This window comes from Rattus rattus, chromosome 6 (genome assembly GCF_011064425.1).
Source record: "Rattus rattus isolate New Zealand chromosome 6, Rrattus_CSIRO_v1, whole genome shotgun sequence".
Lineage (NCBI taxonomy): Eukaryota > Metazoa > Chordata > Mammalia > Rodentia > Muridae > Rattus > Rattus rattus.
In genome coordinates this window covers 926,753-954,548 of record NC_046159.1, presented here as the reverse complement: position 1 = coordinate 954,548, position 27,796 = coordinate 926,753, and the positions used below count along the sequence as shown (strand labels likewise).

The following is a 27,796-nucleotide window of genomic DNA, read 5'->3' as shown; positions in this document are numbered from 1 at the left end:
ATGGATGGACTAACGGATGAGCAGGTGACATGGATGACGAAGCACAAACTTGTCAATTCTAGAATCTAGGTACCAGGTATATGGTTAGAAAGAGTTAGGTCTGTATCTAGATGTGTAGACATTTAAACCAATATTCTATATCCATGGCTTTATTTTAAGATATTGTGGTACTCCAAGCAGGTAAGCAGAAGGGGTATGTGTGTGAATAGATGGGTTTTATATGCACTGTTTATATGACTGATTATGTAGTTATCTCTACTTGTTACCTTGCAAAGACAAGGTTTTGTTTGTTTCTGTTATTTCTTTAATAGGGACTGGGATAGGGGAGCCTAAAACCTATCCAAGGATGACCTGAATTTCCTGCCGTCTTTGCTTCTACCTTCCAAATAAATACTGGATCACGGTGCTGCCACACCTATTTACCTGTGCTGAGGATGGCAGCCGAGCACTGCACATCCGAGGCCAGCAGTGCACTGACTGAGCGACATCTGCAGGACCACAAGGACAGCGTTACTGAGGCCACATCTCTCTGCCAAGCATGAAGGGACTAAGACATCTCTATAAACCTCCTAACAAGTCATATCTGCATTAGATTTTAAAATAAAATCAATGGAAAAATATCTTCTACGCCATTAGAATAACAAGCTTTGTATTAGCAAGAGTAGAATGGCTGACTTTCCTACCTACAGTGTACAAAACTAAAACTATCCCAATAAAAGGCCTCCATTTCCTTCTACTCCTTTGGTTTGCCTAAATGCCAACCAGTCAACTTCTTGCATTTTACTGAGTAGAAAAATGGACAATGATTAACAGCCCTTAAATTTAAAGTTATAGTAAGACTTATATGTGGGCTCTTAAGAAATTGGGGAAGGGGTAAAAAATTAACTAAAGTTATTGTCAAAGCAAAGAACCTTCTAACAGAAGTAGAGACAAAAGCACAATCTCAAAGTTAATCAATGGCTTCTGACATGTCAGCGACTGAAGAAATCAGCTATGAGCCACATACTACAGTGAAGTCACTCAAGTTCCCTACTCTAAGCCTGGTGAGACTGACAAACCGACAGACAACTGCACGCTGCTCTTGTTCTGGAGGAGGAATGGCTGCTTCCCAGAGTCTTTATTTATTACAGATTCCGCCTCATCGCTGTGCACTGGCCCCTCTTTGAGGACAGCTGTCCCTTCATTAAAGCCAGGAACGGGCCACCATCTAACAAACACCTATATTTTTATGCTAATTCTTCTTGTTGTTTTAAGGAGTGTGTCTTGCTTGTTTGTGTTTTGTTTTGTTTTGTTTTGTTTGTTCCTCCAAGTAGCTCTCTATGTCCTGGAACTCACTGAGATCCGCCTGCCTCTGCTCTGCCTCTGCCTCTGCCTCTCAGATAGGCTAACTTTTTAAATTCTGATAGCATTTTATAGAATGTATACTATAAACAACATAATAATGTCGGACAAACTATGTACGTATATTAATTCTAACACCAGTTCATCACATTACTGTAAAACGTATGCAGTCACTGCAAGGTGATACTGCACAAACGTATTGAATGAGCTTCAAATTTACACTTCTGAGAAATTAAAAGAATAACGACAGCTTGATGATATCGGGCTAGCACACTCACTCCATCCACTGTTTTTATCTACTTGTATCTCATAAGATAAGCAGAAAATAGGAAGATCCTGTACTCAAGTCACAAGGATACTTTAGGGCCACAGATCAAATGCATATGTGAATAAAATGCAAATTTAATCTACTATAAATGCAAGTTCCCTTCCCTTAAAAGGCTAAGCTTTCAGTGCCACAGTAAAGAGCCTAGCCCTTAAAGGCTGAGCCCCCTCTCCAGCCCCCTCTTATGGTTTCCTCAACCCCCACTCAACATGGGGGTCTCCGTGTGTAGTTCTAGCTGTCCTGGAACCAAGTGGACGAGGTGGCCTGCCTCTGCCTTTGCCTCTGCCTCCTACATGCTGGGAGACAAGATGCACACACACACACCGTGCTCCCATTACTGCCTTTCCTAAGATCACCTCTGGAGTGTCAAAGGAATCTCCCAGACCCAATGCAGTAAGCGCACTGATTTGTTGGACTAAAGCGTGTATCTTCTACTTGTAAGTATAGACTCAGATCACACATGACTTCACTATCTCAAAGCCACTGGCTCCTCACCTAAGGTCACAGTCACAGCAAAAGATGGCAGCAGCACAGCGTCCAGTCAGTGCTCTTCGACTGTGGGTTTTACCTCAGCCTCCAAGTAGGCATCTCAGAGCTCATGGATCAACCGCTAACTAAGTAGGCATCTCAGAGCTCATGGGTCAACTGCTAACTAAGTAGGCATCTCAGAGCCCATGGGGTCAACTGCTAACTAAGTAGGCATCTCAGAGCCCATGGGTCAACTGCTAACTAAGTAGGCATCTCAGAGCCCATGGGTCAACTGCTAACTAAGTAGGCATCTCAGAGCCCATGGGTCAACTGCTAACTAAGTAGGCATCTCAGAGCTCATGGATCAACTGCTAACTAAGTAGGCATCTCAGAGCCCATGGGTCAACTGCTAACTAAGTAGGCATGGGTCAACTGCTAACTAAGTAGGCATCTCAGAGCCCATGGGTCAACTGCTAACTAAGTAGGCATCTCAGAGCTCATGGATCAACTGCTAACTAAGTAGGCATCTCAGAGCCCATGGGTCAACTGCTAACTAAGTAGGCATCTCAGAGCTCATGGGTCAACTGCTAACTAAGTAGGCATCTCAGAGCCCATGGGTCAACTGCTAACTAAGTAGGCATCTCAGAGCTCATGGGTCAACTACTAACACGGAAATTTTGTTCCAAGGTTCAATTAGCCTTTCTAGTAAACATAAAACCACTGATTGATAAAGAGAAAACATAGACATAGCCTTTCCTTACTGACAACATTCAAAATGCCCAAAAGACAGAGAGCAAGCAGTACAGCATGAAGGAAAGGACAGAGAGCCGTGGAGAGGGATTCTGACCTCTGACACCAAATTAAAGCCTAACTGTTCTCTTTGATACTATCAAGAGCTGAGAATGACAGATGCTTAATGAAAAATAAAGTGCCTAGGACAAAGTAATCTGATTTTTTTGGTCCCTTATTTTTAATTTTATAAACAAGTTTGTTTTATGAAATGGATATGCAAAAAATAAAAATATAAATGGCAATTAAACTTATATTCCAAAGGAAGTAACAAATTCCCTTTAACGTGCAGTTAAAATTAAAGCTGAGTGTCCACTTCAAATGTACGATGAAGTCCCTTACGTGAAACTCCATTACACACGTGTTACCAGGTCTTGCACTGAACTTAACACTAGCACACCCGTGAGACACAGCTAATGCTCCTGTCTCATACGGCATTGAGATTTGGTCACCACACATTCTCTGGACAACCGTGATAATCAATGTGCAGTAACTCTCCTTAAAGAACACTGTCAAAGACTTAACGCTCCAGTTACACCCAAGTGGAAAATGAAGGATTCCACACAGGAACTAATACGATTCAAAACAGCCTTTAGAACAGTGCTTTTGTTTAAGTAATCTCCCATCCACATTAAAATATCAAATATAAAAAAATGAACGCCTTAAGGCCATCGTCCTTGACAGTGTCTCTTTAATTAAGTTTCAGGTTAAAGTCAGCTATAATTACTAACAATTATTTTATTAGAATAGTCCCAACTTTGGATATGAGGTCACTAGTAGCAAATTTAATACATTTATGACCACAATAATAGTAATTTTTTGGTTTTAACATATACATAAAAACACTTTTTTATTTTCAATACGGTCTTCACAAAGTAACTATTCCCAAAGATGGGCCTTCTCTGAAAGCAGTGGCCCCAGTGTCAGTCACTTCTCAATCAACTTTTTAACACAAACGGCACTTTTAGATTTCATTTTGGTATTGAAGGTGTTTACTGTTTAGCAACCAAACCTCAAAGCACTTTACCCAGTGACCTAATAATGCAACCAGTGGCTCTGAGATATGCACACAAACCATCAGATATGAAGTCACACAAATTACACCAAAGTATCAGCTGTTACTTCAGAATATTCTATTTATCAAAGCTATTTTTATTACTACTTCATTTGCTATAAATATGACAAAGACAGTAACCTACATCTGAGTCTCTCCCTAGAATATCAGCATACACACAGGAATTAGGAAGCCTGGTGATAATAACTGCTGTCAGCCCACAGCACTGAGAGGTTCCCAGAGATCCAGTAGTGCAGTAGCAACCTGTTCAATTCCCACACTCCCTGTGACAGCAGGCATGCTTTCAAAATCACAAACAGCCAAACAGCTTTTAGAAATATATATTTATATGTGTATATTTGTAAATATATATGTATATGCACATATATATACATACACAATTATCACTGTACAGTTAAAAAGCCAAGAACAAACTACTTCTAATAATACAATTTTAAAGAAATTTTATCCATATAAAGTGTGTGTGTGTGTATATATATATATATATATATATATGTATATATATATATATATATATATATATATATATATATATTCCTAACAGCAATTACCCTGATTTGTATAACCTCAAGTGAAAATCTTTGTGTTACTCCTCGATTACTGATACAAAGACAAGGGAGCACTGAGAAGAGCATATGAGCAATCAAAGTACTTACTGCTGAGGTCAAACACCTACCTTGTTTCTCGTTGTAGATTATATTCTTACACAACAGGTCATTATGGCAGAGTACCACAGGGGAGCCCAGGCTGGAAAGAATCTCCTTCATCCAAGTCATCTCCTCCTGAAGAAGCTGAGGGCTGGGGATCTCACTTAGGAACCTTTCCATTTTAAAAGAAGAGTCAGACCTTATTTATTTGATTGAAATGTCTTTCAAATTTAAAGTTAAAATTCTACCTCAAAGACTTTCCAGTGAATAAGAACATATTCCTGAATTCAACAATAAATCAACGTGTTCCAAAGCCTGAACAAAAATCCTTTATAATCAACTTCAACATAAGAGAGCTAACAACTGGGCTGGAGAGATGGCTCAGCCGTTAAAGGCTAGGCTCACAACCAAAAATATAAGAGAGCTAACAACTGTAAAGCAGAAACTGAAACCTGATGCTTCACAACTGAGAGGGACAGAATAAGCAGTTACCGGCTGTGGTGTGCCACTGAGAACACCTGACTGACGTCTACTGCCGCTTTACACAGGCAACGGGCTGAGACACAATGAACTCACTCATTCACAGGTTAAAATGTATTATTTAAAGTTACAGACTGAAAATATTTACTTTAAGCAAGGAAAGATGAAAATGAGTTGTTTTCAGAAAACCCTCGCACACTGTCTGAGGCACATTACCTACTTCGTCTCAACAACAGAGCTATGGCACCAACTGAGGAGACTCTTCCATAAGGAAACATTACCAACACAGAGTTTAAGCACGAGGATTAATAGAAGGGCGCCTGGGAAAAAGGAGGAACCCAAAAATATGGATGTAGGTTATCCATCTGCATAAAATGCAATCGCAAATAAAACGATGCAGAGCGGACGCCCTCCTCCAGCTTGTCACGTGTACTCCAGGCAGACTGCTACTCACGTACTCCTTCCCAAAGAGCTGCCTGGACTCTTGCTCCTTCATCCAACGTCATCAAAGTGCTCTTCACCCTCGACACAAACATCTACATGGGGGACCACCACCAAACCCAGCTACTAACCTACAGTTGTCCCTTACACGGATGACAAAATGGAGCCAAGCACTTGCCTCGGAGACATGACAGAAGAATGACCTTGTTACTCAGCCAGGCTGGCCCCACAGTCTGCTGCTTCCCAGTCCACTTACATTATTTTCTGTGCATGTGCATGTGCATGTGCATGTGCATGTGAGCACACACTATGAACTTAAGAGACTGTGTGTGCACATGCATACATGTGGGTAAGCACCCTGTCGACACTTCTAAATAATGCTTCTGTTGTTCTGGAAATAGAATTTCTATACAGAGGTACACAAAGTTACAGCCTTAACACACTTTCGGTAGAAACCTAATAAAATTTTCCATGTTTATACTAGTAATAATGACAATATCCTAAATTTAGATTCTAAGGACTAATCTATTAAAAACCCCACTTACAAAGTCAATCATCACATTTGGACTTGGTAGCCAACTAAAGAGCTAAGGTCTCAGAAGGTAAATTTTCACCCTAATAATCTGGCATTTAAAAAACAGGAAATTAAAATGACTTAAATTCTTACAGTCCCATCTATACCCACAAAGACACATCCCTAAATGTTCACCATAATTGGCACCACTGCACCCTTTCCTGGTCTTCTTTATCATTACGGCTAAATAAATACTCTTTATTTGTAGCACTCCATCCCCCTTTATTGTGGAAACTTTTCTTCAGGGTCGGGGATGGGAAGGGGAGGGGGCTTCAAAAGAATAAGGAGACTTATCTGAGAGCCACGGTCAATAATTTTGTTCACTTTAATGCAGAGAGGAATGCAAACCAGATTTTATACAAGCGTTATCTTCCAGGACCTACAAAGGGCAAAGCAATGCAAATGCCAGTGTAACTTACCTTTTATTAATGTCTTCATCAGCAAATCCTGTGGGAATGAGAGAGAAGTATTTTCCCATCTTTAGCCATAGGTTAGACTTGGGGATCCAGCCATTGTGTGCATGAATAGCATGGATTTTAGCAAGCTGACGAGCTATGAGCCTGTTTAGAAACAAAACAGCACAAAATTTTAAATGAAGAATAACTGTCTATTTAGAAAAGATTCTCACTCCATCAGCATTAGTCAGGTTCCTCAACTGCCTTCCATGCCTTTCTGAGATGTTTCCTTCTAAGTGTCATTTTAACAGTAACTCTGCCAGGTCAAGTTAGGCTGCTTCCTGCACACCTTTCCGGATTCCTCCACCTCACACCTCACAGCTCCTTGCTATGGCCACAACATCCTTGACTCCTGATGCAACCCCACAGGGACTTGTGACCCATTAACACCACAGCCTGGCCACCACAGCTTATCCCTACTCTAACTATGATCCCCAGGAGAAAAGGCTATCCCCATCAGTGGTATTGCTAAAAGAAATTCACTGTCCCCCCAAATTCTGATTTAATGGGCTTGGTTAGGATCTAGCTAATGAATGAGATTATTTAAAAGCTTCCCTGAGGACCTTAACACACAAAAATACTTGAGAACAAACTAAGACACAGAATCAAGTGTCATAAGATTGATTCTAAACTAAGACTAAATAAACACGTTTAAGTTTCTACTACAATTATTGTCTGATTTTTTTTTTTAAGATGCAAGTATCATATACTCTAGGCTAGCCTTGGACTATGTAGCAGAGGATGACTCTGAATTTCTGATCATTATGTCACCTCTTGAGATTACAGGCTCGTGCTACCATTCTCTATTTAAGAATGCTACCAGGACTTCACTCATGTTAAGCAAGTACTTTACCATCTGAGTTACATCCCCAGCCCTCCCTACCATGAACATTCTGGCTCTTATTATGTTTTTGGCTGCCTGACAGAAGCTCAAGGAGCCAACCTCAGTCCCTCTGTAAAAGACAAGCTCCTATCCAACTGCGTCATTTCCAGCCCCAGTCAGCTTTAAAAAGATAAAAATAAAATTATTTGTGTTTTGCTGATGTCCTTAATGTGTCGTATACATGCATGGATGCATTTGAGGTAGGATGAGAGAGGTACAGACAGGCCTGGAACTTTCTATGTAACTGAGGATGACCCTGAACTCCTGATCTCCTGGCTCTGCCTCTGAAGCACAGGTGAGCTCCAAGCCAGGACTGGCTTGTTCCTACAGGATTATTCTTCTCTTGTTGGCTGAGGAAGGAAGGTTACCTCACTTCCTACTATTTGTTCTGTCCCACTGGGTATGGGGGTTTAGCCTGCTCTTTATTTCTTTTAAGATCCAGTAAAGATGAGCAGAAAGCTTCCTACCCAGATTCCCTTCACAACAATGTATAGTTCAGACTATTGCCCTTCTCCTCGTTTCCTGCAGTTTCTGCTTTCTAGTGGTTAACAGAACTTGCTAAGTGTTTTAAATGCCATAAGTGAGCTACAACATGACCTGAAATAAACTGAATAGCAAAACAAACAGCAAATGTCCTCCTTAAAACACCAACTAACTTGATTCCTATCAGTTTCTTCTTTAGGTTTTTTTAGCCTCCTTTTCAAAAACATAATGAATCAATTTATCACAATGCAAACCAGATGGTCACACAATATACTTGAAAGAGTCCATGTCTGGTTTCTAACAGTAAATATTATATCTACATAGTTAATATATGACACTAGTATCTTCTTATGTATTCTAAATGAGTAGATTAACTAAAAGTACAAATAACACTATTTTAGTCGACTGTGATTGTAAATGCTAAAATCAGCTTTAGTCGACCTTAACTGACTAAAATCTGCAGCCAGTCCCACATGTCTCTGGGTCATATATCTATGGATTCAACCAAGCACAACTGAAGTGACTGAGAAAAATATATATCTCACAAAAGTTATACCTCATTGCACTGAGTACTGCATAATTTCTATATAACTAATACTATATGGAGTTACAGTGAAGGAGCCTAGCCTTTCAAATCCTCCCTCTCTCCACCCCTACTGTCTGCCTGTGTCACTGTCATATACCGTGTGCTCCTCCTATCCGCAACAGCTCATCTGTACTGAACAGTAAACCCTAATGGCTCTGGAGAGCACTCGACTTGCACTGCATGTGGGACTAAGCACCACAGAGACAACCGGCAATGGGAGGCACATACGCTCCACACAAATACGTCACACAAATAGGGTCTCAACTGAGCACCCACAGATTAGGTCTCAGTGGAGAGAAGGAATCTTAGAATCAGCCACTCAAGTACATTAAGAAACAGCTATGTGGCATTCTACTCTTTCCACTTGAGGTTACTCAGAAAGATTATAGTTCCCTTAATAAAAAATTCTCCAGCACGCCAAGTGTTATGTAATTATAAATACTAAGAGAACAACAGAATTTCTATGTCTATTGTCTCTGTTCACCTTTACATCTAACAATGCCGTGTTTTCTAAGTAGCACAGGAAAGCCTTACTCTGCTACTGTAAAGCATAAGGACTTAGTCAGCTGTCATGGTAGTCAGCATCTATTTGTGTTGGCCATGTGGACAAAGGTCAATGACTGAAATGTCTTTATCTTAGTTCTCTCATCTCTCATTATGCAGGTTTATTAGCATCTATTCCCTAGAGTTATTTTGCATCAACTTTATTAAATCAGATTTAGACACTACAGAGTTCCTGCTAAGTGCTCTATCAGTATTAGCAATCACAATCATTTGATCATGTCCCCAACTTTAATGAGTGAATTCTGACATTTTTAGAATTGTAATATGCCTATTACAAATCTTATACTATAATTAAAATTTAAATAACTTAAAATCTAGTAGTAGCCTCTGTGAAGTTTTATTTTTAATTAAAAAACCAAGAACAGGCACAGCTGGGCACAGTGACTCCAAGTGTGGTCCTGCACCTGGGTGCTCAGAGGCTGGGGCTGGAGAACCACTGGGCATTGAAAGCCTGAGCTGCTGTGAGCCTATTCACCCTGCACCCAAAGGAGGAAAAAGAGAAGAAAAAAAAGAAAGAAAGAAAGAAAGAAAGAAACAAACAAACAAACAAACAAACTGGTCTCTGGTGTCCCCATGCCTCAGACATGGAAGTCTTATATGGGATTTCCAAGTTAAAAATTAAGGCGGCCAGGCAGGAGGTGGTGGCGCACACCTTGGGTCCCAGCCCAGCATTCCTGAGGCAGAGGCAGGGGATCCGAGTTCCAGGCCAGTACATCTAGGGCTACGCAGAGAAACCCTGTCAAACCCTTGCACCACCAAAAAGGAGGGGGGGGGGACCAAAAGAACTAATAAGCATGCATGTGTGAGAAAGATCCCCTTTCTGGGAGCTGCCCCCCAAGGGGCTGGTAACATCATTTTGAGCTCACACGTCCCCAAAGGAGTGGCTTTGCCAGCTTGGTTTCTAGCTGAATGTGCCACCTGAGGTGCTGGAACCTTTTGGAGGTCGAGCCTAGGACCCAGACCTCTTCATATGCCTCTGCTTCCTTGCCATTATGCGGTGAGCAACCCTGGTCTGAGCTTGTGTGACCCCAGTTGCCACTGCTCTTCTCCCCACACACCCTACCCTGAAAGACCCAAATGACCACAGAGTCTAAACTCTTCAAACAGTACTGAACCTGAAACTGAACCTTTTCTATTCTAAGTTAGATTTGTCAAGACCTTTGTTAAGAGGTGGACACCTGGCTCCCGGTCGGGAAGCAGAGCTCACCTAGTTATGACAGCACTGACTGTCCTAAACAAGAAGGGATTCGTGCCCAGTGTTTGCCCGGCCACATTCACATGCAGCTTCCATACACTTCCTAAAAGCCAAAGCCCCGAAATGGAACCTTGTTATTTTTCAGCCGTCAAGCCTCAAATTCCCAGTCTCAAGTAATACTTCTCCCTCCGCCGTCTGAGTGGCTGGGATTACATGGCTTGGTAGGACACCTAGTTTGGTGTGAATTTTAATTTTGTAAATTGGGGAGGGGTCATGTGTATGGTCATATGCCTGCCATGAGCAGGGAGGCCAGAAGGTAACAACAGGGAGGTTTTCCTTGATGACATTTGTTTCTGAAACAGTCTTCTACTGACCCTGCTCAGCTGGCCCAGGGATCCGTCTCCACCCCACCCCCAGGCATGGGATTACGTGTGCAGCATCCTGGACTTGAGTGGTTCTGGGAATGCAGACTCCAGTGCTCAGCACATGCAGCAGCACGCTGCCCACTGAGCCTCCTCCCAGCTACTCTACAAGGAACATAAACTCACATAGCCAAGGTTAGCCTCCTGCCTTCCACCTCCCACAGTACAAGTACACATGCGCACCACACTCAGCTAAACTTAGAAGCGCATCCTTCCAACAGCACAGAGGAAGGAGTGGAGCGCTTGGCACTGTCCATGGCAACCTGCCAACAGTGTTGATAGTTCTCAGTGTCCAGGTTCTTAGAACTGCAGTTTGGCTAACATGTAAGGAAACATAAGAAAACTATTAAGTTAACACACATTACCTAACACTGTTCTAAACTTCCTACACATACAAGTTGAGAATCCTTAGCAAAAGGACAAGCTGACTTTGTGTGATAGCTTAGTCAGATCCGACACCCTGAGAACCTTGTATACAAATGCACAAGGGTATGCTGTAGGTACATAGCCCAACATACTTGGATTCTTGTTTAAACCTGGCCTCGTCCCAAAGACGAGTATTATGAATGCAATACTCCTCGGACAAAAATACCTAGGCAGTGTTTCCAGCCCCAAGCATCTTAGATGACAGAAATCCAGCCGGCTTCTGTATTTATAAACTTAAGCTTTTTGATAAAATGGAATTAGGTAATATTATTCCTATTTTTAGATGAGGAAAACGAGACAGCAAATTCCCATGCCTCAGTGAAGGTGAGGTGGCCTGGCTCTATACCCAAAGGTCCACAGTTCAGAAAGGTGACAGGATGGCTTTCAATGTGGCCCTTCATTCCACAACATCCTGCCAGTATCAGCAAAGTAAAAAACATAAAACTCCCTATGTCCCATCTCAGCTGTTATGTCTGGAAAGTAAAAGTCTCCTGAATGTGAGTCCTGACTGATGTATGTCACCAAGTTCCAGTGTGAAGGACTGAAGACAACCGAACAGTCCTGCAGAATAAAGGAGGCGTGGGATGTGCACAGGGAGTGAGGACATCAACAAGGATGAAGAAGTGTGGCAGGAGCTGTGCTCACAGACACTTAAACTACCCTGGTCTACCCGGCCAGGTCCACACCAGCCAGGACTGTGTTGAGACCCTGTCTCAAAAACAAACAAAGAGCGTGGTGGCACACACCTGCATCCCAGCACCTAAAGATGAAGGCAGAAAAACCAGTCCCAGGGCATCCTCGGTTACACAAAGCTTGAGGTCAGCCTGGGCTCCACAGGACCCTCTCTCATTACAAGAACAATGCATACAGCGTTTGACATAATCTCGGCACAAGCAAAGGTGGCACATCTCATTGCTAGGTAGTGCTCACTCGAATGTGGAGTACAGCCCAGGACCGCTCTCACCGAGGTTCCACAGTAAAGCTCTCCGTGAGCCACTACTTCACACGCCCACTCACATTCTCTCAGGTTGAGTCGTGGCTGCTCACGTCACCACACTGACTACAGCAGTCTCTATATTCTAAAATGCTTCACCTCTGAACATAGGAGGTACTGCTCAACAGGGACCAAACAATACATCTGCTGGGTGTGCAAACGCTTGCCTTCTTGGGAGGGACACAGGGTCTCCTGTAGTCCAGGCTGGCTTCCAACTCTTAGGTAACTGAGGATGGCCTTTACCAGATCCTGCTGGGATCTCAGACGTAAGCTACCACGCTCAGCTGTTAAGTGTCTAAGAAGCCAGCTAATGCTACAGCAGGTAAACGTACTTGCTATGCAACTCTGATGGCCTCAATTTGATTCCAGAAGTCCTCAGGGAAAGAAGTTTTCTGCTGACCACTAAAAAAAAAATGTGCTGTGGCAAAAACACCCGAACTCAGCCACCTTTCTCTCCATTCTCAAGTGCGCGCCTCCCTCCCTCCCTCCATCCCTCCCTCCCTCTCCTGTCTGTAAGTCTGTCTCTGTCTCTCTCTCTACACACACATCCTTGCCCTCACATACACATACCTGTCTGCCCCCCTCCCTCCTCTTCCCCCGCTCCACATACACAAAAACTAAAGGTAATTTTAAATTTTTTAATATTTGTTTAGTGCACATAACATTCTTTTTCAAAAGAAGAAACTTACAAACTTACCTGAAAATGGCCGGGTTGCAGACATGCTGTGGGTCCAAAGCTTCGCCCTGGATAAACTCATAGCACAGTCCATTGTTAAAGGTGCAGTAGAGCTGAGGTGCACAGCCATGAGCCTGCAGCACACGGAAACTTTTCACTTCTTCATCTCGGTCGACTAACAGTTCAGTCTTGTTGCCATAAATCCTCACCAGAACCACATCGTCCATGGTGTCGCCCACGTAGCAGGCGATGAGTTTGTTTGTGATCCCATCTGTGAACAGCTGCCGGAAAAGGAAGAGATGCTAAGAGCCTTTCCGAAGGCCAGGAGGAAAGGTGAATGTAAGTGGGACTGGAGACACCACGAGTTTGGGTACAGCTCAGCATACATGGGTAGCACACACCAGACCCTGGCCTCCACCTCCAAAACTCAGGAAAAACACCTACTTTTGAACATCAAAGACCCTTTTGGAGAACCCTCAGTAGTGTGCTTCCCTGGGGAAGGCACCTGAGTGAGAGAGTCCACTTGGGGAAGACAGACTAACCTGAGAGGAATGTGTGGCCATAAGACAAAGGAGGGAGAAGAGGGCACAGGGCTTAGAAGCGTTTTAAAAAGATGGCTCTATTCATCAAAACAGCAGAGTGGAAGCACTCAGCAGCACGCCTGACATGGACTTCAAGCCCAGGAGGAGCCAGCAGAGAAAGGAGAGCATTCACTCACCTCTGCTGACATCACGGCATGTCCACGGCCACAAATACACACAAAAGAGATGGAACAGCGAGGGCTGAGAAAGGTCAATGTCATGACTCACACTGTACCAACAGCACACAAGGGGAGGCTGAGTTCAAGGTTAGCCTGCATTACAGAGTGAGCTCCAACACTGTCTCAAGCTCTATCTATCACCTACCCTACAACGCCCTGCAAAACAATCTATGTAATTAGATTAAATGCAGAAGAATATAAAAATCTAATTAAAACCCTGCTTACGAGGGAAACTAGTATTTGCTATGTCAACAGAAAGCTGGTGCTACCAGCCACCTAGAAAGGGAGCACAACTACATAAAACATTACTAAGACTGGTCATAATGACCTTAGTCCAAGACTCAGCACCTAAATCTATAGATACCACTACCTTATATGTAGCACAGCCAGAAAGAACACCCTAAGAACTGTAGAGAAGGAGCACACCACTCACGTCCTCATTTTTAACGAAAACAATGATTGCATGTACGCAATCAACACCACAAACAAAACACACCAGCCGGACACACAGAACACACACCAATCCAGCCGGACACACAGAACACACACCAATCCAGCTGGACACGCCTCCTCCTCCTCCCTAAAGCTCAAGAGCTTACCAACCGGTCAGCTCAATTATAAATTAAGGTCTCTAATGCCACAAGCTTAACAACCAAGAACACGTTCTTAAACAGAGTGAAGCCACACAACAACAAAATACACACATACACCTCCAGTCCTCTGACTTGCAGTGAAAGTGAATTGTTATTTTTATTACAATGTTTACTGCTTTAGAAATGACAAAATCACTTAGAAATGAATCAAATGCATGTCTAAATTGTCTGAGAGGTAGACATAAGCTGAATGGGAATTAAGAAATGTAGCCAGTCAGCCGTGGTGGCAGCCAGCCTTGACTACAAACCTTGTCTTGGAAAAGAAATAAACCCCCCACCCCGCCCCGGGAGTGTCCGACTGAGCAGCACTGACAGGCCGAGATCAAGTGGCCTGTGTCCTTCACTGTCAGCAGTGCCGTGAGACTTAGTCCTCTGTAACATGGCACTGGTATCACCACAACAAGCACAAGGAGCAATGGGCACCGAGTGGAACAATACTTAGTTCACAGAGCAGACAGAGCAACTGGAGCATCCACAATGGCAGTCGGCCTTCATGCTGAGTAGGTACCGCCTAGCACTAGACAGACAGTGGAGACAGTGGAGAAAGACCTGTCACCTCCCAACCCAACAGAAGACAGACTTAGTAGGGTGTTGTATCTGTCCCCCTCCAAGTTGGAAGGGGACATATAACATACATGCTTAAACAAAACAAAGGAGCGGAGACTGACTCTGAAATGGTAATTACCAACCACACCTAGTAAAGTTCAGCACAGGCTAAGCGATCTCTGTAAGCATGTCAGGTCCATGGCCATGTCTCATGAGAAAAGGCAAGGAGACTGCACAAGAGAGTCTTTGTCAATACGGAGTAAAGGATATGTGAGTGAAATTAACTGTCATTCATTAAAAAGGGACAGGTAACTACAGGTGAGGCATGTGGGTTAGTGGTATACTATATGTCTAACATGCAGATAGAGCCTAGATTCAACACTCCACAGTAACACACAGTGATTAGCCTTCCTACTCAACAAGCTAGAAAGGAAGCTAAACATGGCAGTTGTGGTGGTACCTGTGAATTTAAGCATACCAGGGCTAAACAGGAGAGTCCCACGCTCAAGAACAGCCCAGGCTGTATGATGAATGAAAAAAAGACAGAGAGAGAAAAACCCAGAAGCTAAGAAAAAGAAAGACATGAGAAAGAGAGCCAAGGACAGTGACTCACACAGGTCTCATACTTCCTAATAGAAAAAAAAAAAAAAAACCACCTTCCAGGCTGGCGCTAAAAGCTCAGCGAGACTTACAAAGGGGAAACAACATGACGACAAGGTCTCTTATGCACACATCATAAGGCGGGTGTGGCAGTCCAAGACTCTAATCCCCACGGTCAGAAGGCTGAAGCAAAAGGACCCAAGAAGGAGCTGGAGACCGACCTGTACTGACCTTGTCTCATACAAAACACAAAAGTAAAAATCTTAAATTATAGATAATCAATATAGAGATACGAAAATACGGTATCTCAACTAAATTTTAATTTCTCTAGGAATTCAAAGGTGTTTAAGTTTTCTAATTCAATGCATATACCTCCGTAACAAATACACTGAATGTACTAAGTCTGTCTGTTCAGGAGGGATATAGCATGGATGACCTTGAACTCAATCATGCCTCGTCCACGTCCTCAGCACTGAGATACAGACAACGCCATCATGCCCAGCTCACTCTGGCTTTCTTGTTAGCTTTCAGATGAGTGTTCTGTCTACATGTGTGTCTGTGCACCATGCGTGTGCCTAGTGCCCACAGAGGACACCAGATGACCTGGAACTACACTTACAGACAGTTGTGAGCTGCCATATGGGTACTGGGAATGGAACCCAGGTTCTCTGGAAGAGCAGCCAGACCTCTTAATCACTCAACCATCTCTCCTGCCACACTCGCTATTTTAAAGAAGAAGAATACATGCATACACAACATATGTACTTGTTTTATATACAGAGAAAGAGCCGTCTACATCTATAGGTTACGTATCTGTGGCCTCAAACAACCCTGGATCAAAAATATCTAAGGAAAAGAAAGCACGCCCGCACACTGTACTAACCGTGGTTAGTAACCTAGGTTACCTAAATGGTAGGAGATGTCCACAGCCTAGTTATATGCAAGGCCTTTAACCTACAAGGAACCTGCAACATCCCAGAGGAACCAGGGTGCTTCACTCCTGAGCAGCAGAGAAAGAACTGTTACTATTTCAACAGTCTGTGGTTCTGGGCTCAACCTTGGAAATTATAAATTTTCAGGAAGAGAAAACCCTGTCACTGGTAAAGCTGTCATATTTAGCTAAAGCCACAGAGTAATAGAATCCACTTAACATCGGATGCTATGTCTCAAATTTTTAGGTCAGCAACCCAAGCCTAAGTCATTCGTTACCTGTCAAAATACTGAGACAGACCGATTCCCTGAGTGCTGAGGGCTGTCTGTCAGAACACTGCCTACTGCTAGCCGGCTATCAAGGTGAGCAGAGTCCGGCAGTGACAGGACCAACTCCAGAAGAGCTGGGCCACTATATCTACAACAGTGTGCTAAACACAGAAAGCACTTGACTCCCTGGCAGTGAAGCACATTACCACAAAAGAAAGACAGTGGTGAGCAGGAAGTAAGAATGGAGGCAGACTGAGTCAAACAAAACCCAGGGCTGCTAATCTCCCCAAACCTGCACGTGGGTGACCGCTCCCTGCTTACCAACTACAACTCAGGGCAGGCAGGAAGTCAGCACACCAGGGACCAGGCAACCAAAGCGAGAGGAGCTGCCTCTTTTCTAAATCAGTTAAGACAATGAGGTGACTAGAGTCTGAGGCCAGCCTAAGCTACATAATGGGGTATAGGCTAGCTTGGACTACAAACTAAGACTATAGGTAAGATAATATTTGTGTGTGTGTATACATACACACATATGTCTGTGTCTGTCTGTCTGTATGTATGTATGTATGTAGTAATTTATTTTGTGGGTTATTTTGAGGGCAAATTTAGGACATTTTCATACAAGTCAGTTATGGCTGGGATACTGGGGAACCCAGAACTCACTCTTAAGAGTCCTTGATAACTGTGAAATGCCAGTATGCTGCAATCTCAGTCCGAGGACTAGCAGGCAGATGGTAAAGTGAGCAGAATTGGCTCCTATGCACTCAAAACGAACACCTTAAGTGAGATGGCTGAGATGTGTACACAGGTATCAGCCTGACATCGTAAGGACCAAAAGCTCGGCTGTTTTTTTTTTTTTTAAGATTTATTCATTTATTATATATAAGTACACTGTAGCTGTCTTCAGACACACCAGAAGAGGGCATCAGATCTCTTTACAGATGGTTGTGAGCCACTATGTGGTTGCTGGGAATTGAACTCATGATCTCTGGAAGAGCAGTCGGGTGCTCTTAACCACTGAGCCGTCTCTCCAGCCCTCAGCCCGGCTGTTTTTAAGTACCACTGTGAGAACCACTTCGCTCCTGGTGAGAACGCATACTAGCTGTCTTATTATTTTATATAACCCGGGGGATCTCATTAATTAGATGGGAAGGGTCATTAAAAAAAAAAAAAAGCCTTCCTGAGGAAACTCTGCTTCGAGCCTGCACTACGAAACCACAGCTGAGTCTCATGGCACCATCTTAGGATGTACACACCTACAGCAGTCGTATAAGCAGCGTCTTTCCAGAGAGCCCCGACAGTTTATCATCTCTCTATTCCAATAAGCACCTACCCTCTGAAGACATGCAAGTCACTCAAACATATACAAGTGGTCTGCTCTAACGGTCTAACTATCAAAACTGCAACAGCCTCAACAGTGTTAGGAAAAGTAAGTCAATGAAGGACAGACTATGAGCTGACACTGACAATCCGATTGAGTACTTAGGCGACAGGCGAGGGGCCTTATGCTCAAGGTCATGAGAAAACAAAATGACACAGCTGCAGGTTTTTGAGACAGTTCTCTTTACATAACCCTGGCTGTCCTGGAACCCACTATAGACCATGCTTTCCTCAACAAAAGGCTAATCTGTAACAACTCATTTTGTGAAAGGGAGGAGGGAGAGTCGCTGCTACTGTGGTCACCACTAGGGGGCGGGCAAGGTTAAGCCCAGAAGGTAGATAAAAGTCAAATTCTGGCATTCTTTCTTGTCCAGGGTCTGGGGCTACACAACTAGGAGTTTCATGAATTTCTCTCCCACTTATTCTTGAGAAGGAATCTTGCTGGGTTGCCCTAGGCAGGCCTTGGCCTCCTAAACTTAAGCACATTCTCAACTTCCTGAGGAGCTAACCCCACACCACGGGTGAGTACCACCACGTGTAAGCTTACTTTTAACCACATGTAGAATCTAAAGTTTCAGATGTATTTTTTTGGCATGTGTGGCACATACATGTGAGTATCCACATATACGCAGGAACACACAAAGAGGCCCAAGATCAATAGGCCTCCTCACCCACTCTTCCTTCTTACCTGACATCTCTCAGCTGACCCCAGCTGGCTGGCCTACCCCAGGAATGCATCTCTAACCTTCTGAGTGCTGGGATTACACCCAGGCCTACATATACACTCAGCATCCTACAGTACTGGGAAGTCAGCACTCGTCTTCACACACACACACCAAGCTTCGAGCTTCATCTGCTGAGGCACCTCCCCAGCCCTGATTTATTTTATGCTATTCTTAATTTCTAAAAACTCCATGCATATGTACAAGTGTGTGTTTGTGTGTCGGTACACATGTGTGCCTCACACCAGACAGCTTTTAGGGTGCAATGTGGATGCTGGGAACCAAACATAGGACCCCTGAAAAATCAAGTGCTCCTAACAGCTGAGCCATCTATCTAACCCCTCATCCTATATTACTCTAAGTCATCTTCTCAAAACACATTTTTAAAATTATCTGTGTGTGTGCACGCGCTTGTATGTGAAGGTCACAGAGCAGTTTGCAGGAGCCGGTCCTCTCCTAGCACATAGGTTCCAGGACTCAAAGTCAGTGAGCGAGGCTTTACCAGCTGAGTCATCTCGCCAGACATCTCCCAGTTAAGATCTGCTCTTCCAGAGAGCAGGAGTTTGATTCCCAGAACCCACATCACTACAGGGTACCCAACACCACTTCGGTCCTTCATGGGTATACGCACACATACACAACACTAAACCTGTCTCAGCCCAGAGGATCTACTTGACATCCTTCTACTGTGTGCTATTACAGGGCTCAAAATTCATCCAAGGTGATCATTTATTCCCCAACTCACATTTATCCTAAAAGCCCAGTGTGTAGGAGGCATGGAGGTCCTTGTGCTCACAGGTAAGCACTAGGGAACCTGGAATGTTAGCACACAGCAGTTCCTTCAAAGGCAGAGGTGCACAACCTGTTATGCTGGGGGCTGACATGGTTAACTGCCTGGTGAACTTGGCTCTATCTATATGGCCAGAGGCCAGATCCTCCCCAGACCCTTAGAGTAACCTCGTTTTTCTCAGTCACTCTTGAGAACCTGTTTTTATGGAACGTGTCACCTGCACTTCAGAGTCTCCACATGATCCCATCTGATCTTTGCTTAGCTGACTTTGTGACTTATTGTGCAGATGGGATTGAGTTAATAATCACCAGGAAATTTTTCTCCTAAATGTGCTGTGCTTAAATATGCCTAAAATAAACGATTCAGGGTCAGATTCCAGAGTTTGACAACTCTTAGACACAGTCCAACCTTAGTGCCCTGAAGCCTCTAATAGTGCAGCATGTGATCTGAGGAGGGGCACCTACACCAGGACAGAGAAAGATGTGATCTGAGGAGAGGTGCCTGCAACCAGGACAGAGAAAGATGTGATCTGAGGAGAGGTGCCTGCAACCAGGACAGAGAAAGATGATGCCAGCTTCTCAAAGAACTAAGAAGGGAAAGCCTATCAACACTCGAATAGTTTCCTATTCAGATAACATTCTCAAGGGTTGGGCAGAGTAACTTCCTTGTCTGATAAACACTTCACATGTGCATACAGAAGTGTATGAACGAGGGATACAGGTGTGACACAGGGGCACACCCCAATCTGGCATTTTGCTCTGTTTTTTTCCCCCACACTGGGTTATCTCTGTGTAGCTCTCGCTGGCCTGGAACTCCCTTTGTAGACCAACCTTGATATCACAGAGATCTGCCTGCTCTGCCACCAAGTGCCGTGAGTAAAGGTGAGCCTCTCCGCCCAGTGCCGTGAGCAGTGTGCAGCACTGCAGCCAGCTGGTTCTCTAACACCACAAAAACTTCTCTCAGTCAATGGTCTCTGCATTACATGACACTTCCTGTGATAATAGAAAAACTTTCACCTGCTTGCAAGCATCCACTGGCTTCCCGCTCGGTCTTTAATAAAAACTACCTACGAACTCCCTACTGATGGAGATCCTCAATGCCCAACACTCTCACTCCTACTACTCTGTCCAAACTGCTTAGGGCCTGGCTTAGCTGTCTCTGTGAAATGCTTCTTCCTTGCTCAGACTCACTCACCTCCTTTTGAGAGAAGAGGGGAGGGGCTGAGGTATACGATACTGACTCAATCTCTAGCGCTTGACCACCCAGGCCCACAGACACAAACCCCACAAAGGTTTACATCAGGTCCCCTCCTCTATGACGCATCTGCCCAATTCTCCTGGGGCTGCCTCCTGCTCTAGTTCACAGCACAAAGGTACCCAGCGAAAAATTAACATTATCCCTAGTTTAAAAATACGTGGTGGCACACGCCTTTAATCCTAACCCTCAGAGGAAGAGGGAAGAGGCAGGTGGATCTCTAAGTTTGAGGCTAGCCCAGTCTACAGATCTAGTTCAGGACAGTAAGGGCTTCCAAAAAAAAAAAAAAAAAGCCTTTCTCAAACACACACAAACACACACACACACACACACAGCCTTTCTCAAAAAAAAAAAAAAAGAAAAGAAATGAAACCTTATCAACTACTGAGTATTAGAAACTGAGGCCTTTAATCCTTCTGTGGCCCTGGGGGCTGCCCCCTGGGCCGCACACACTAGGCAAGTACTATACTACTGAGCTACCTAGTCATTCCTGAAGCACCTGAAACATGGTGAGTCCTTCTGTTCAACCTCCACTTCCCAATGGAGGCCGTGGGAGATGATAAAACCTCGCACACGTCAGTTCACTTAGGAATGCTGGATTCACTCCCTTCCTAAGGCTCACAGCACTGCCTATGTTGTGTCTGTTGGGGGGTAGGGATGTCTTACTCTGTAACAACAGGCATGGAAGTCAAAATCCTACCACCTAGAACTCCTGTATGCTGGGATTACAAGCGATCTTGCAATCCTGTATGGCTTCTCCTAACATTTTGTTTTTATGGAGATTGAAATACTCGCCAACCACCAGGGGTGGCCACACACCTTAATCCCAGCAGAGGTGGTTGGCTCTCTGTGAGTAGCCAAATACTTTCTGCTGCCTTGTTTTAAAATTCCTTCCACCCCACATTTTCCAACTGTCTTATGAGAGAGACAGGCAAGAACTGCGAATGGGTGCTGCAGTTGGTAAAACCGAGCCTGTGTGTGACAGACCTGGGAAGGACTACTTAGGATTACTGTTCTTTGACCTAGAAAGGCTGTGTGTGTGTTAGGATTGAGGCAGGGAGGCCAGGCCTGCGCAAGGCTCTTTGCTTAAAGAACAGGTGTTGATATCTGAAAAGTCACTAGCAATTTGAGTCTCCAACCACAGTTAAATCACTAAATCACAATAGAATCCATGGACAGTTTTTTCAAAATCCAATAACAACATTTGAAAGCTATCAAACCCTGCTCCTTTTGGCAGGAGTCAACATCACATAGTCTCTCCCATCCTTGTGAATTATTTTTCTAAGACATCTAAGACAGGAACAGGAAAGAGACACGTAGACTTAACTGGCAGCAAAAGAACTAATGAAGGTGAAAAATAGTGTATAACGGGAGCCCACAAAGAAGCCGTCTTTGTATGGTGGAATTATGAACCTAGCTTATGCTTAAAAAGCAGGGAGATTCTAAAAACATTCTGAAATGTGGATGAGCGCGGCTGGGGATGGGACTTGGTGTAAGGGCACTGCCTAGTGCCAGGCGAGCTCACCAGCACTGACTGGGGAAACACACAGATCTGTCTTACAGGAGTAGAACATTGCTAAGGTCATTCCTTCTATCTTTGCGTGTGGAAAAAAAATCTCAACAGTCATTCAAAAAACATTCCATATTCTGATTTGTCTCAGGTTGGGAATTTCAAGAGCAGATGTTTTTGATTCAGATCCTGTACAGCCTGTGCTCAGCTCAGCGAGTAATTGTCATGAGCTAGCTTTACCCTCATGAGCCTCAGGGTAAAGAACTGTTATTGGATCCATTTTAGAGCTACAGATAATGAAACTCAGAGAGGCTAAGAAATTTGACCAGAGTTGGGCAGTGGTGACACATGCCTTTAATCCCAGCATATGGAAGGCAGAGGCAAGTGGATCTCTGTAAATTCAAGGCTAGCCTGGTCTACAGAGTTCATTCTAGGGCAGCCTAGGCTATACAAAGAAACCCTGTCTTAAGAAAGAAAAGAAAGGAAGGAAGGAAGGAAGACAGACAGAAATTTGAAGCATATTCTGTAGCTCATACATGTCATACCAACATTTGGAAGGCCAAAGTAGGACTGCCTATAAGCTCCAACCTAGTCTGGGATACAGTGCGTGAAGACTGTCTCAAAAAGAAAAATAACAAAACTTGAGCAGTAAGATGAAGCTAATGAAGTGGAGGGCACAAACCCAACCCCCATAGTTTCCACCTTTCTTAAGGTAGCTACTGAATACGAATGGACACAAGGTACCCATGTCCAAGCAAGCTTCTGAGGAGCCAATAGCACGGACGCTGGAGAGTGCGGTTGGGGTTTAATGGGAAGACGGTGCACAAAATTACATCCTTCCATGTGAGGATACACATGTGCAGGCGGAAGACAAGAGTGTATGGAAACCCAGAGCTAACATCAGGGTTTTCCCTCAAGCTCCACCATATAGATTAAAGCAGGATCTCTCACTGGATGAGTCCTCTTGCTCAAGGAATTCCTGTTTTCTGCCTCGAGGTGCTGAAGAGATGTTAATTTTATATCATTTGTATCAAAAATATGGTCTTCCCAGCCTATCAAATGTTGCCATTATACCATTATCTACTGTGGACCCCAAGCTAAGGAAGTATTTACAGAGTGACATGCTAATGACCATTTTGCTCAGTGACGTACAGTGGAAGTCCTAAAGTGACCACTAAAATATTCAAGAAACTGAGTCAGCTTTTTCAAAGGAAAAAGGATTTTGTCTGGGCATTGGACTTTAAATGTGTAATGGCACTGCTGGACAGGCTAAGGCAGGAAAATCTAAGAAAATGACAATAGGAAGGAGAAACAATTACGTCTCTTTGATCCTTATAATATCCCAAACCTGTAGATACATCAAAACCCACTTTCAGATGAAGTTAAGTGCTGGAAGCAAAAGGAGTCTGTCATTTTCTGAAAGTGGCGCCCGTGGAGAGAGAAGCAAGTGTGTTCCCGAGAGCTCAAAGCTGTTTTTTCTGAGCCACAGCAGTTCTTTAAGCGAAGAGCCTTGCGCAGGCCTGGCCTCCCTGCCTCAATCCTAACACACACAGCCTTTCTAGGTCAAAGAACAGTAATCCCTAAGTAGTCCTTCCCAGATCTGTCACACACAGGCTCAGTTTTACCAACTGCAACACCCATTCTTGTCTGTCTCTCTCATACAGAGAATATGGGGTGGAAGGGATTTTTAAAACAAGGCAGCATGAAACAGAAAGCATTTAGCTAGTCCTGTCTCAGAACTACTGTACCTACGTAGAAATCTAGCCTCCGAAACCCCTCCTTCTAGTGTGTTTTCACGTGATAGGCTCACTCTATTTTATACGCTGGTAAGTTGTAAGGAGAGACTGACTCTCTGGGGAACTATCAAGGCTCTCTGTTTGGGGCCTGTTTCTATTTTTTTTCACATTCCACATGTTGGTATTACAGGGATAACTATCAGAAAAGATAAGGCTTGTCACAAAAGCTTCTGAAATATATTACATAAAAATATATTTTAATTTATTTTTCTTTTGGGGTCTGGAGGGCAGAGACAGGGTTCTCAAGTAGCTCATGCTGGCCTGGAACTCCTTTCGTAAAGCCAGCAACAACCTTCAACTCCTGATCTTCCTGTCTCTACTACATACAGCCAAGAAAAATGTTAGTTTGGGGGAGAAAAGACAGCGACAGTTTGGGGTAGAAAGCTTGTGTGGCATGCCCAGTGCTGAAGCTTCCATTCCCAGAACCTCATACAAAGGGGGAGGGGGAGAGAATACCAAAAAAGGGCCAGTGTTGACCCAGCTGACCTGAAATGACGTTTAGCATCTGGGCTATAGGATCCATGCTTCCCTTTCAGAAACAGGGTAGGAACATTACCATTACAGCTCAAGAGATGACATTTGAAAAGGAACTATAACCATTAAGAAGTACTAAACAAGCAGGCCACAGGGACAAAAGTCTTTAAGCCCAAGGCTCAAGAGGCAAGTTCCAGGCCAGCTTGGTCTACAGAGCCAGCTCCCAACCAGATGGGGCCACAGTGAGACCTTTGTCTCAAAAAATAAAATAAACTATAACAGCAGAAACAGAATTATTAAACAAAGCCCCAAGGCATCATTCGTTCCCAATGCCCTAGGATGTGTAAGTCCCTCGACTGAGCCGGGGGCAATAAATGACCCTAACCTTGGCTTACTGATGGCTCAGCTTCTGATCCAAGACCTCTGCTTGCACGAGGGAATGAATTTCTAATGATCAATTCTAGAAGTGAGTGATATCTCTGTCAAATACACATAGTGTAAGTTCAGATTATGAACCCAAAGGTTAAAGCTCAGAGTCAGAACACCTATAAGCTCACCACAATGGAGCCTGAAATAGGGGGAAAAAAAAGGTTGCAACACACAAATCATGCTTTAACCTGATCTCCAAAAAAAAAAAAAAAAGAAAGAAAGAAATAGTTTTGTCTTGTTTTTACATATACTCTGGTTTCCCTCACTAAATTTCACAAGAGGTTGAGAGAGCACACCTACATAACATTTCCTAGGCAACAATGCCTTGGAAAGAGCTCAGCCCAATGCAGCACACAGCGCTCCATTCAACAGCTATTAACACTTCTCTACTCACAAATAAATGGAAGGAAATTCCAAGCTTCAAACTTTAAAAGTCGCTGCAAAAAAAAAAAAAAACAAAAAAACAAAACAATGCGGGTTGCCAGCACTGCAGTTTACCAGGAAGCAACACTGCCTTTAATTAGTAAGATATTTTCCAAAAATAGATTTTATTAAATTTTAAAACCCTCTCAAACAAGCAAGTGAATACATACTATAGGAACAGTCTAACATGAGGGCGATATACAGCAGTACAGCACTTGCCTAGGACTCAGAACAGCCTTTCCCAGCACTGCCAAAAAAAAAAAAAAAAAAAAAAAAAAAAAATTGAAAAGCTCGTCCTTGAAGGAGATGCAGTCACTGTCCAAGCTATCCATAAAAATCATTTTGAACACACTATATCCTATATACTTACCCACCAGGCACGCCTTAAATTTCAAAGCCTTTTGTCTAACAAGTTTCTTCCCCAAAACATATGGGTCCCTTTCAGTTGCTCAGAACCCTTCTAACAAGAACCGAAACTAAAACTCAAAAGCCCCTTAGTGTCAGAAACTGCTCTGGGGCCTAGATACTATTCATGCTTTAATTATACTAAAAAATAATAACTTTGGGGAAAAAACGAAATCAATAAATTCTGTACAAACCCCACAATGTATTGGAGTCATCAAAATGGGGCAGACGACTCCGATAATCAAGGTAAATGTTCCCCCCATTACTGCTCAAATCTAAAACAAGTCCCAGCCGTTAAAATTGTACTAATTTGGCTTGTTTGTTTGCAAGAAAATCCACCTTAGTAATTCCTAAAGCTGTGCACTGAAAATACTAAGACCAATCACGCCAAATAAATTCTGGGTTTGGGGGCAGGGAGGGGGGAACATAACTTGCAAGTGCCTTTTTTCCCTTAAATCCTAGATTTTCGGGGGGCTTTCTCTCTCCTGAGAATTTTTGTCTTTAAAAATCACTGATTCATGAAAAATATTCCCAGGTCATTGCTCACTCCAACCCAGAGCATTAATTCTTCTAAGACTTTACAAATTTAGAAACACCAACTCAAGCCTTCCAGTAACGCACGGAATAGCGTTCCCTAGCATCCTGGCGTGGGCAGCATCAGGTCCACGGTCATTCCGCTTTGGAACGGAGTTCTCCCGCGGCTCGAAGGATGTAGGAAGATCCCAGGCTGGATAAGGCAGGGATGGGAGGGAAGCGCAGGGGAGGGAGGGCAGCGGAGAGGACCGCGGAAGGCGATGGGCTACGGGGTCTGGGAGGAGAGGAAGAAGCCCTGGAGCATGACGAGGGCCGCGGCAGCCATCCCCGGGAGCTTCTCCGGGGCTCGGGCAGGCGTCGCTGAGGCAGCGGCTTCGGGAAGGAAACCTGGTGCCCGCCCGGCCTCACCTGCAGGGTCACCTCCCGGGGGTCCCAGTGCGGCCGCAGGTGCTGCAGCAGGCTCAGGGCGCCGTCGCGGCAGCGCTGCTCCTCCTGGTCCTGCACCGTCACGTCGAGCTTCGGCACCTCGGGCGAGCCGGGCGGGACGTGGATGTAATTGGCCATGGCCCAGGCGACGGCGGACACGACCACGACGACCACGGCGACGGCGACCACGAGCGCGGCGGGCGCCGGCAGGCTGCTGGACCCTTCCGTCCCGGGGCGCCCTCGGCGGAGGGCTGCGGCCGCTCGGACGCACGGGCGGGCGGCGGGGGCGACGAGGCGGCCGGACGGGGTGCGCAGTGCAGAGACGCGGAGGGACGGTCGCTCTCGGGAAGATACCTTAATGCGCTAGACCGCGGGCAGCCGCGAAGCATGCCGGGACTGGCCTGACGCTAGCGTCACGCCGAGGGCGGAGCCTCGGCTGCGTCAGGCGGCCGGCGGGGTGGCGAACCCCGCGGCACAATGGGCGGGCCTCGGGGCTCTGGGGTATTGGGGTCTCGGGGAGCGCGCACCGCCAGGCACTCCGCTACTGTGGGGTTGGCTGGGCTCCTGCACCCGAAGGAGTCCGATCGCTGCCGAGCCCTGCCGGAGCGCTTACGAGCCTTGACGGACCCTGCCGAGCACCGTCGAGCTTTGCCGAACCCTGCCGGGGCTCTAACGAGCTTTGCCCGAGCCCTACCGGAGTCCTACCGATTTCTGCCGAGCCCAGCCGGAGCACTATCGAGCTTTGCCGAGCCCTTTCGAACTCTTCCGATGCGCTGTGGCGTGCTACCCAGCCCTGTCCGGCGTTAATGAAGCGTCACCTTGCTAGATCACTAGGGTCGTGGGCTCTGCTTACTTAGGGCTGACGTTCTTACGGGACGCAGAAGGCACGTCCTGAAATAACTCTAAATTTAAGCTGTGAGCTTGGCCACAATCCGGCCAAGCTGGATTAATTTGTTCGTCTTGTTCCTGAAGCTCTGTGCACAGAACCACACGCTTGCTTGGTTCAGCAACCAAATTCCCTTTGGCGGTACATAGAAATCACAGTATTTGGAACATTTGACAGTAAACCG

The 27,796-nt window shown here is 44.7% G+C and overlaps 1 protein-coding gene across 3 annotated transcripts in view; it reads right to left on the bottom strand.

Annotated features, from left to right (window-relative positions):
• Etnk1 (ethanolamine kinase 1) overlaps window positions 1-27,085 on the bottom strand; it is a 42,335-nt gene extending 15,250 nt beyond the window's left edge. Inside the window, exons 1-5 of one of the 3 annotated variants that reach the window (XM_032905391.1) lie at window positions 26,709-26,965; window positions 12,846-13,105; window positions 6,560-6,700; window positions 4,510-4,817; window positions 2,563-4,465 (exon numbers count right to left, since the gene is read on the bottom strand). In XM_032905391.1, coding sequence (XP_032761282.1) covers window positions 4,443-4,465; window positions 4,510-4,817; window positions 6,560-6,700; window positions 12,846-13,105; window positions 26,709-26,864 — 888 coding nt within the window. In that variant the 5' untranslated portion in view covers window positions 26,865-26,965 and the 3' untranslated portion in view covers window positions 2,563-4,442. Of the gene's footprint in view, window positions 1-2,562; window positions 4,466-4,509; window positions 4,818-6,559; window positions 6,701-12,845; window positions 13,106-26,708 lie in introns of those variants that run through there. The other 2 variants (XM_032905390.1, XM_032905392.1) reach the window with 2 other exon arrangements.
• Between the last annotated feature and the right edge of the window lie 711 nt (window positions 27,086-27,796).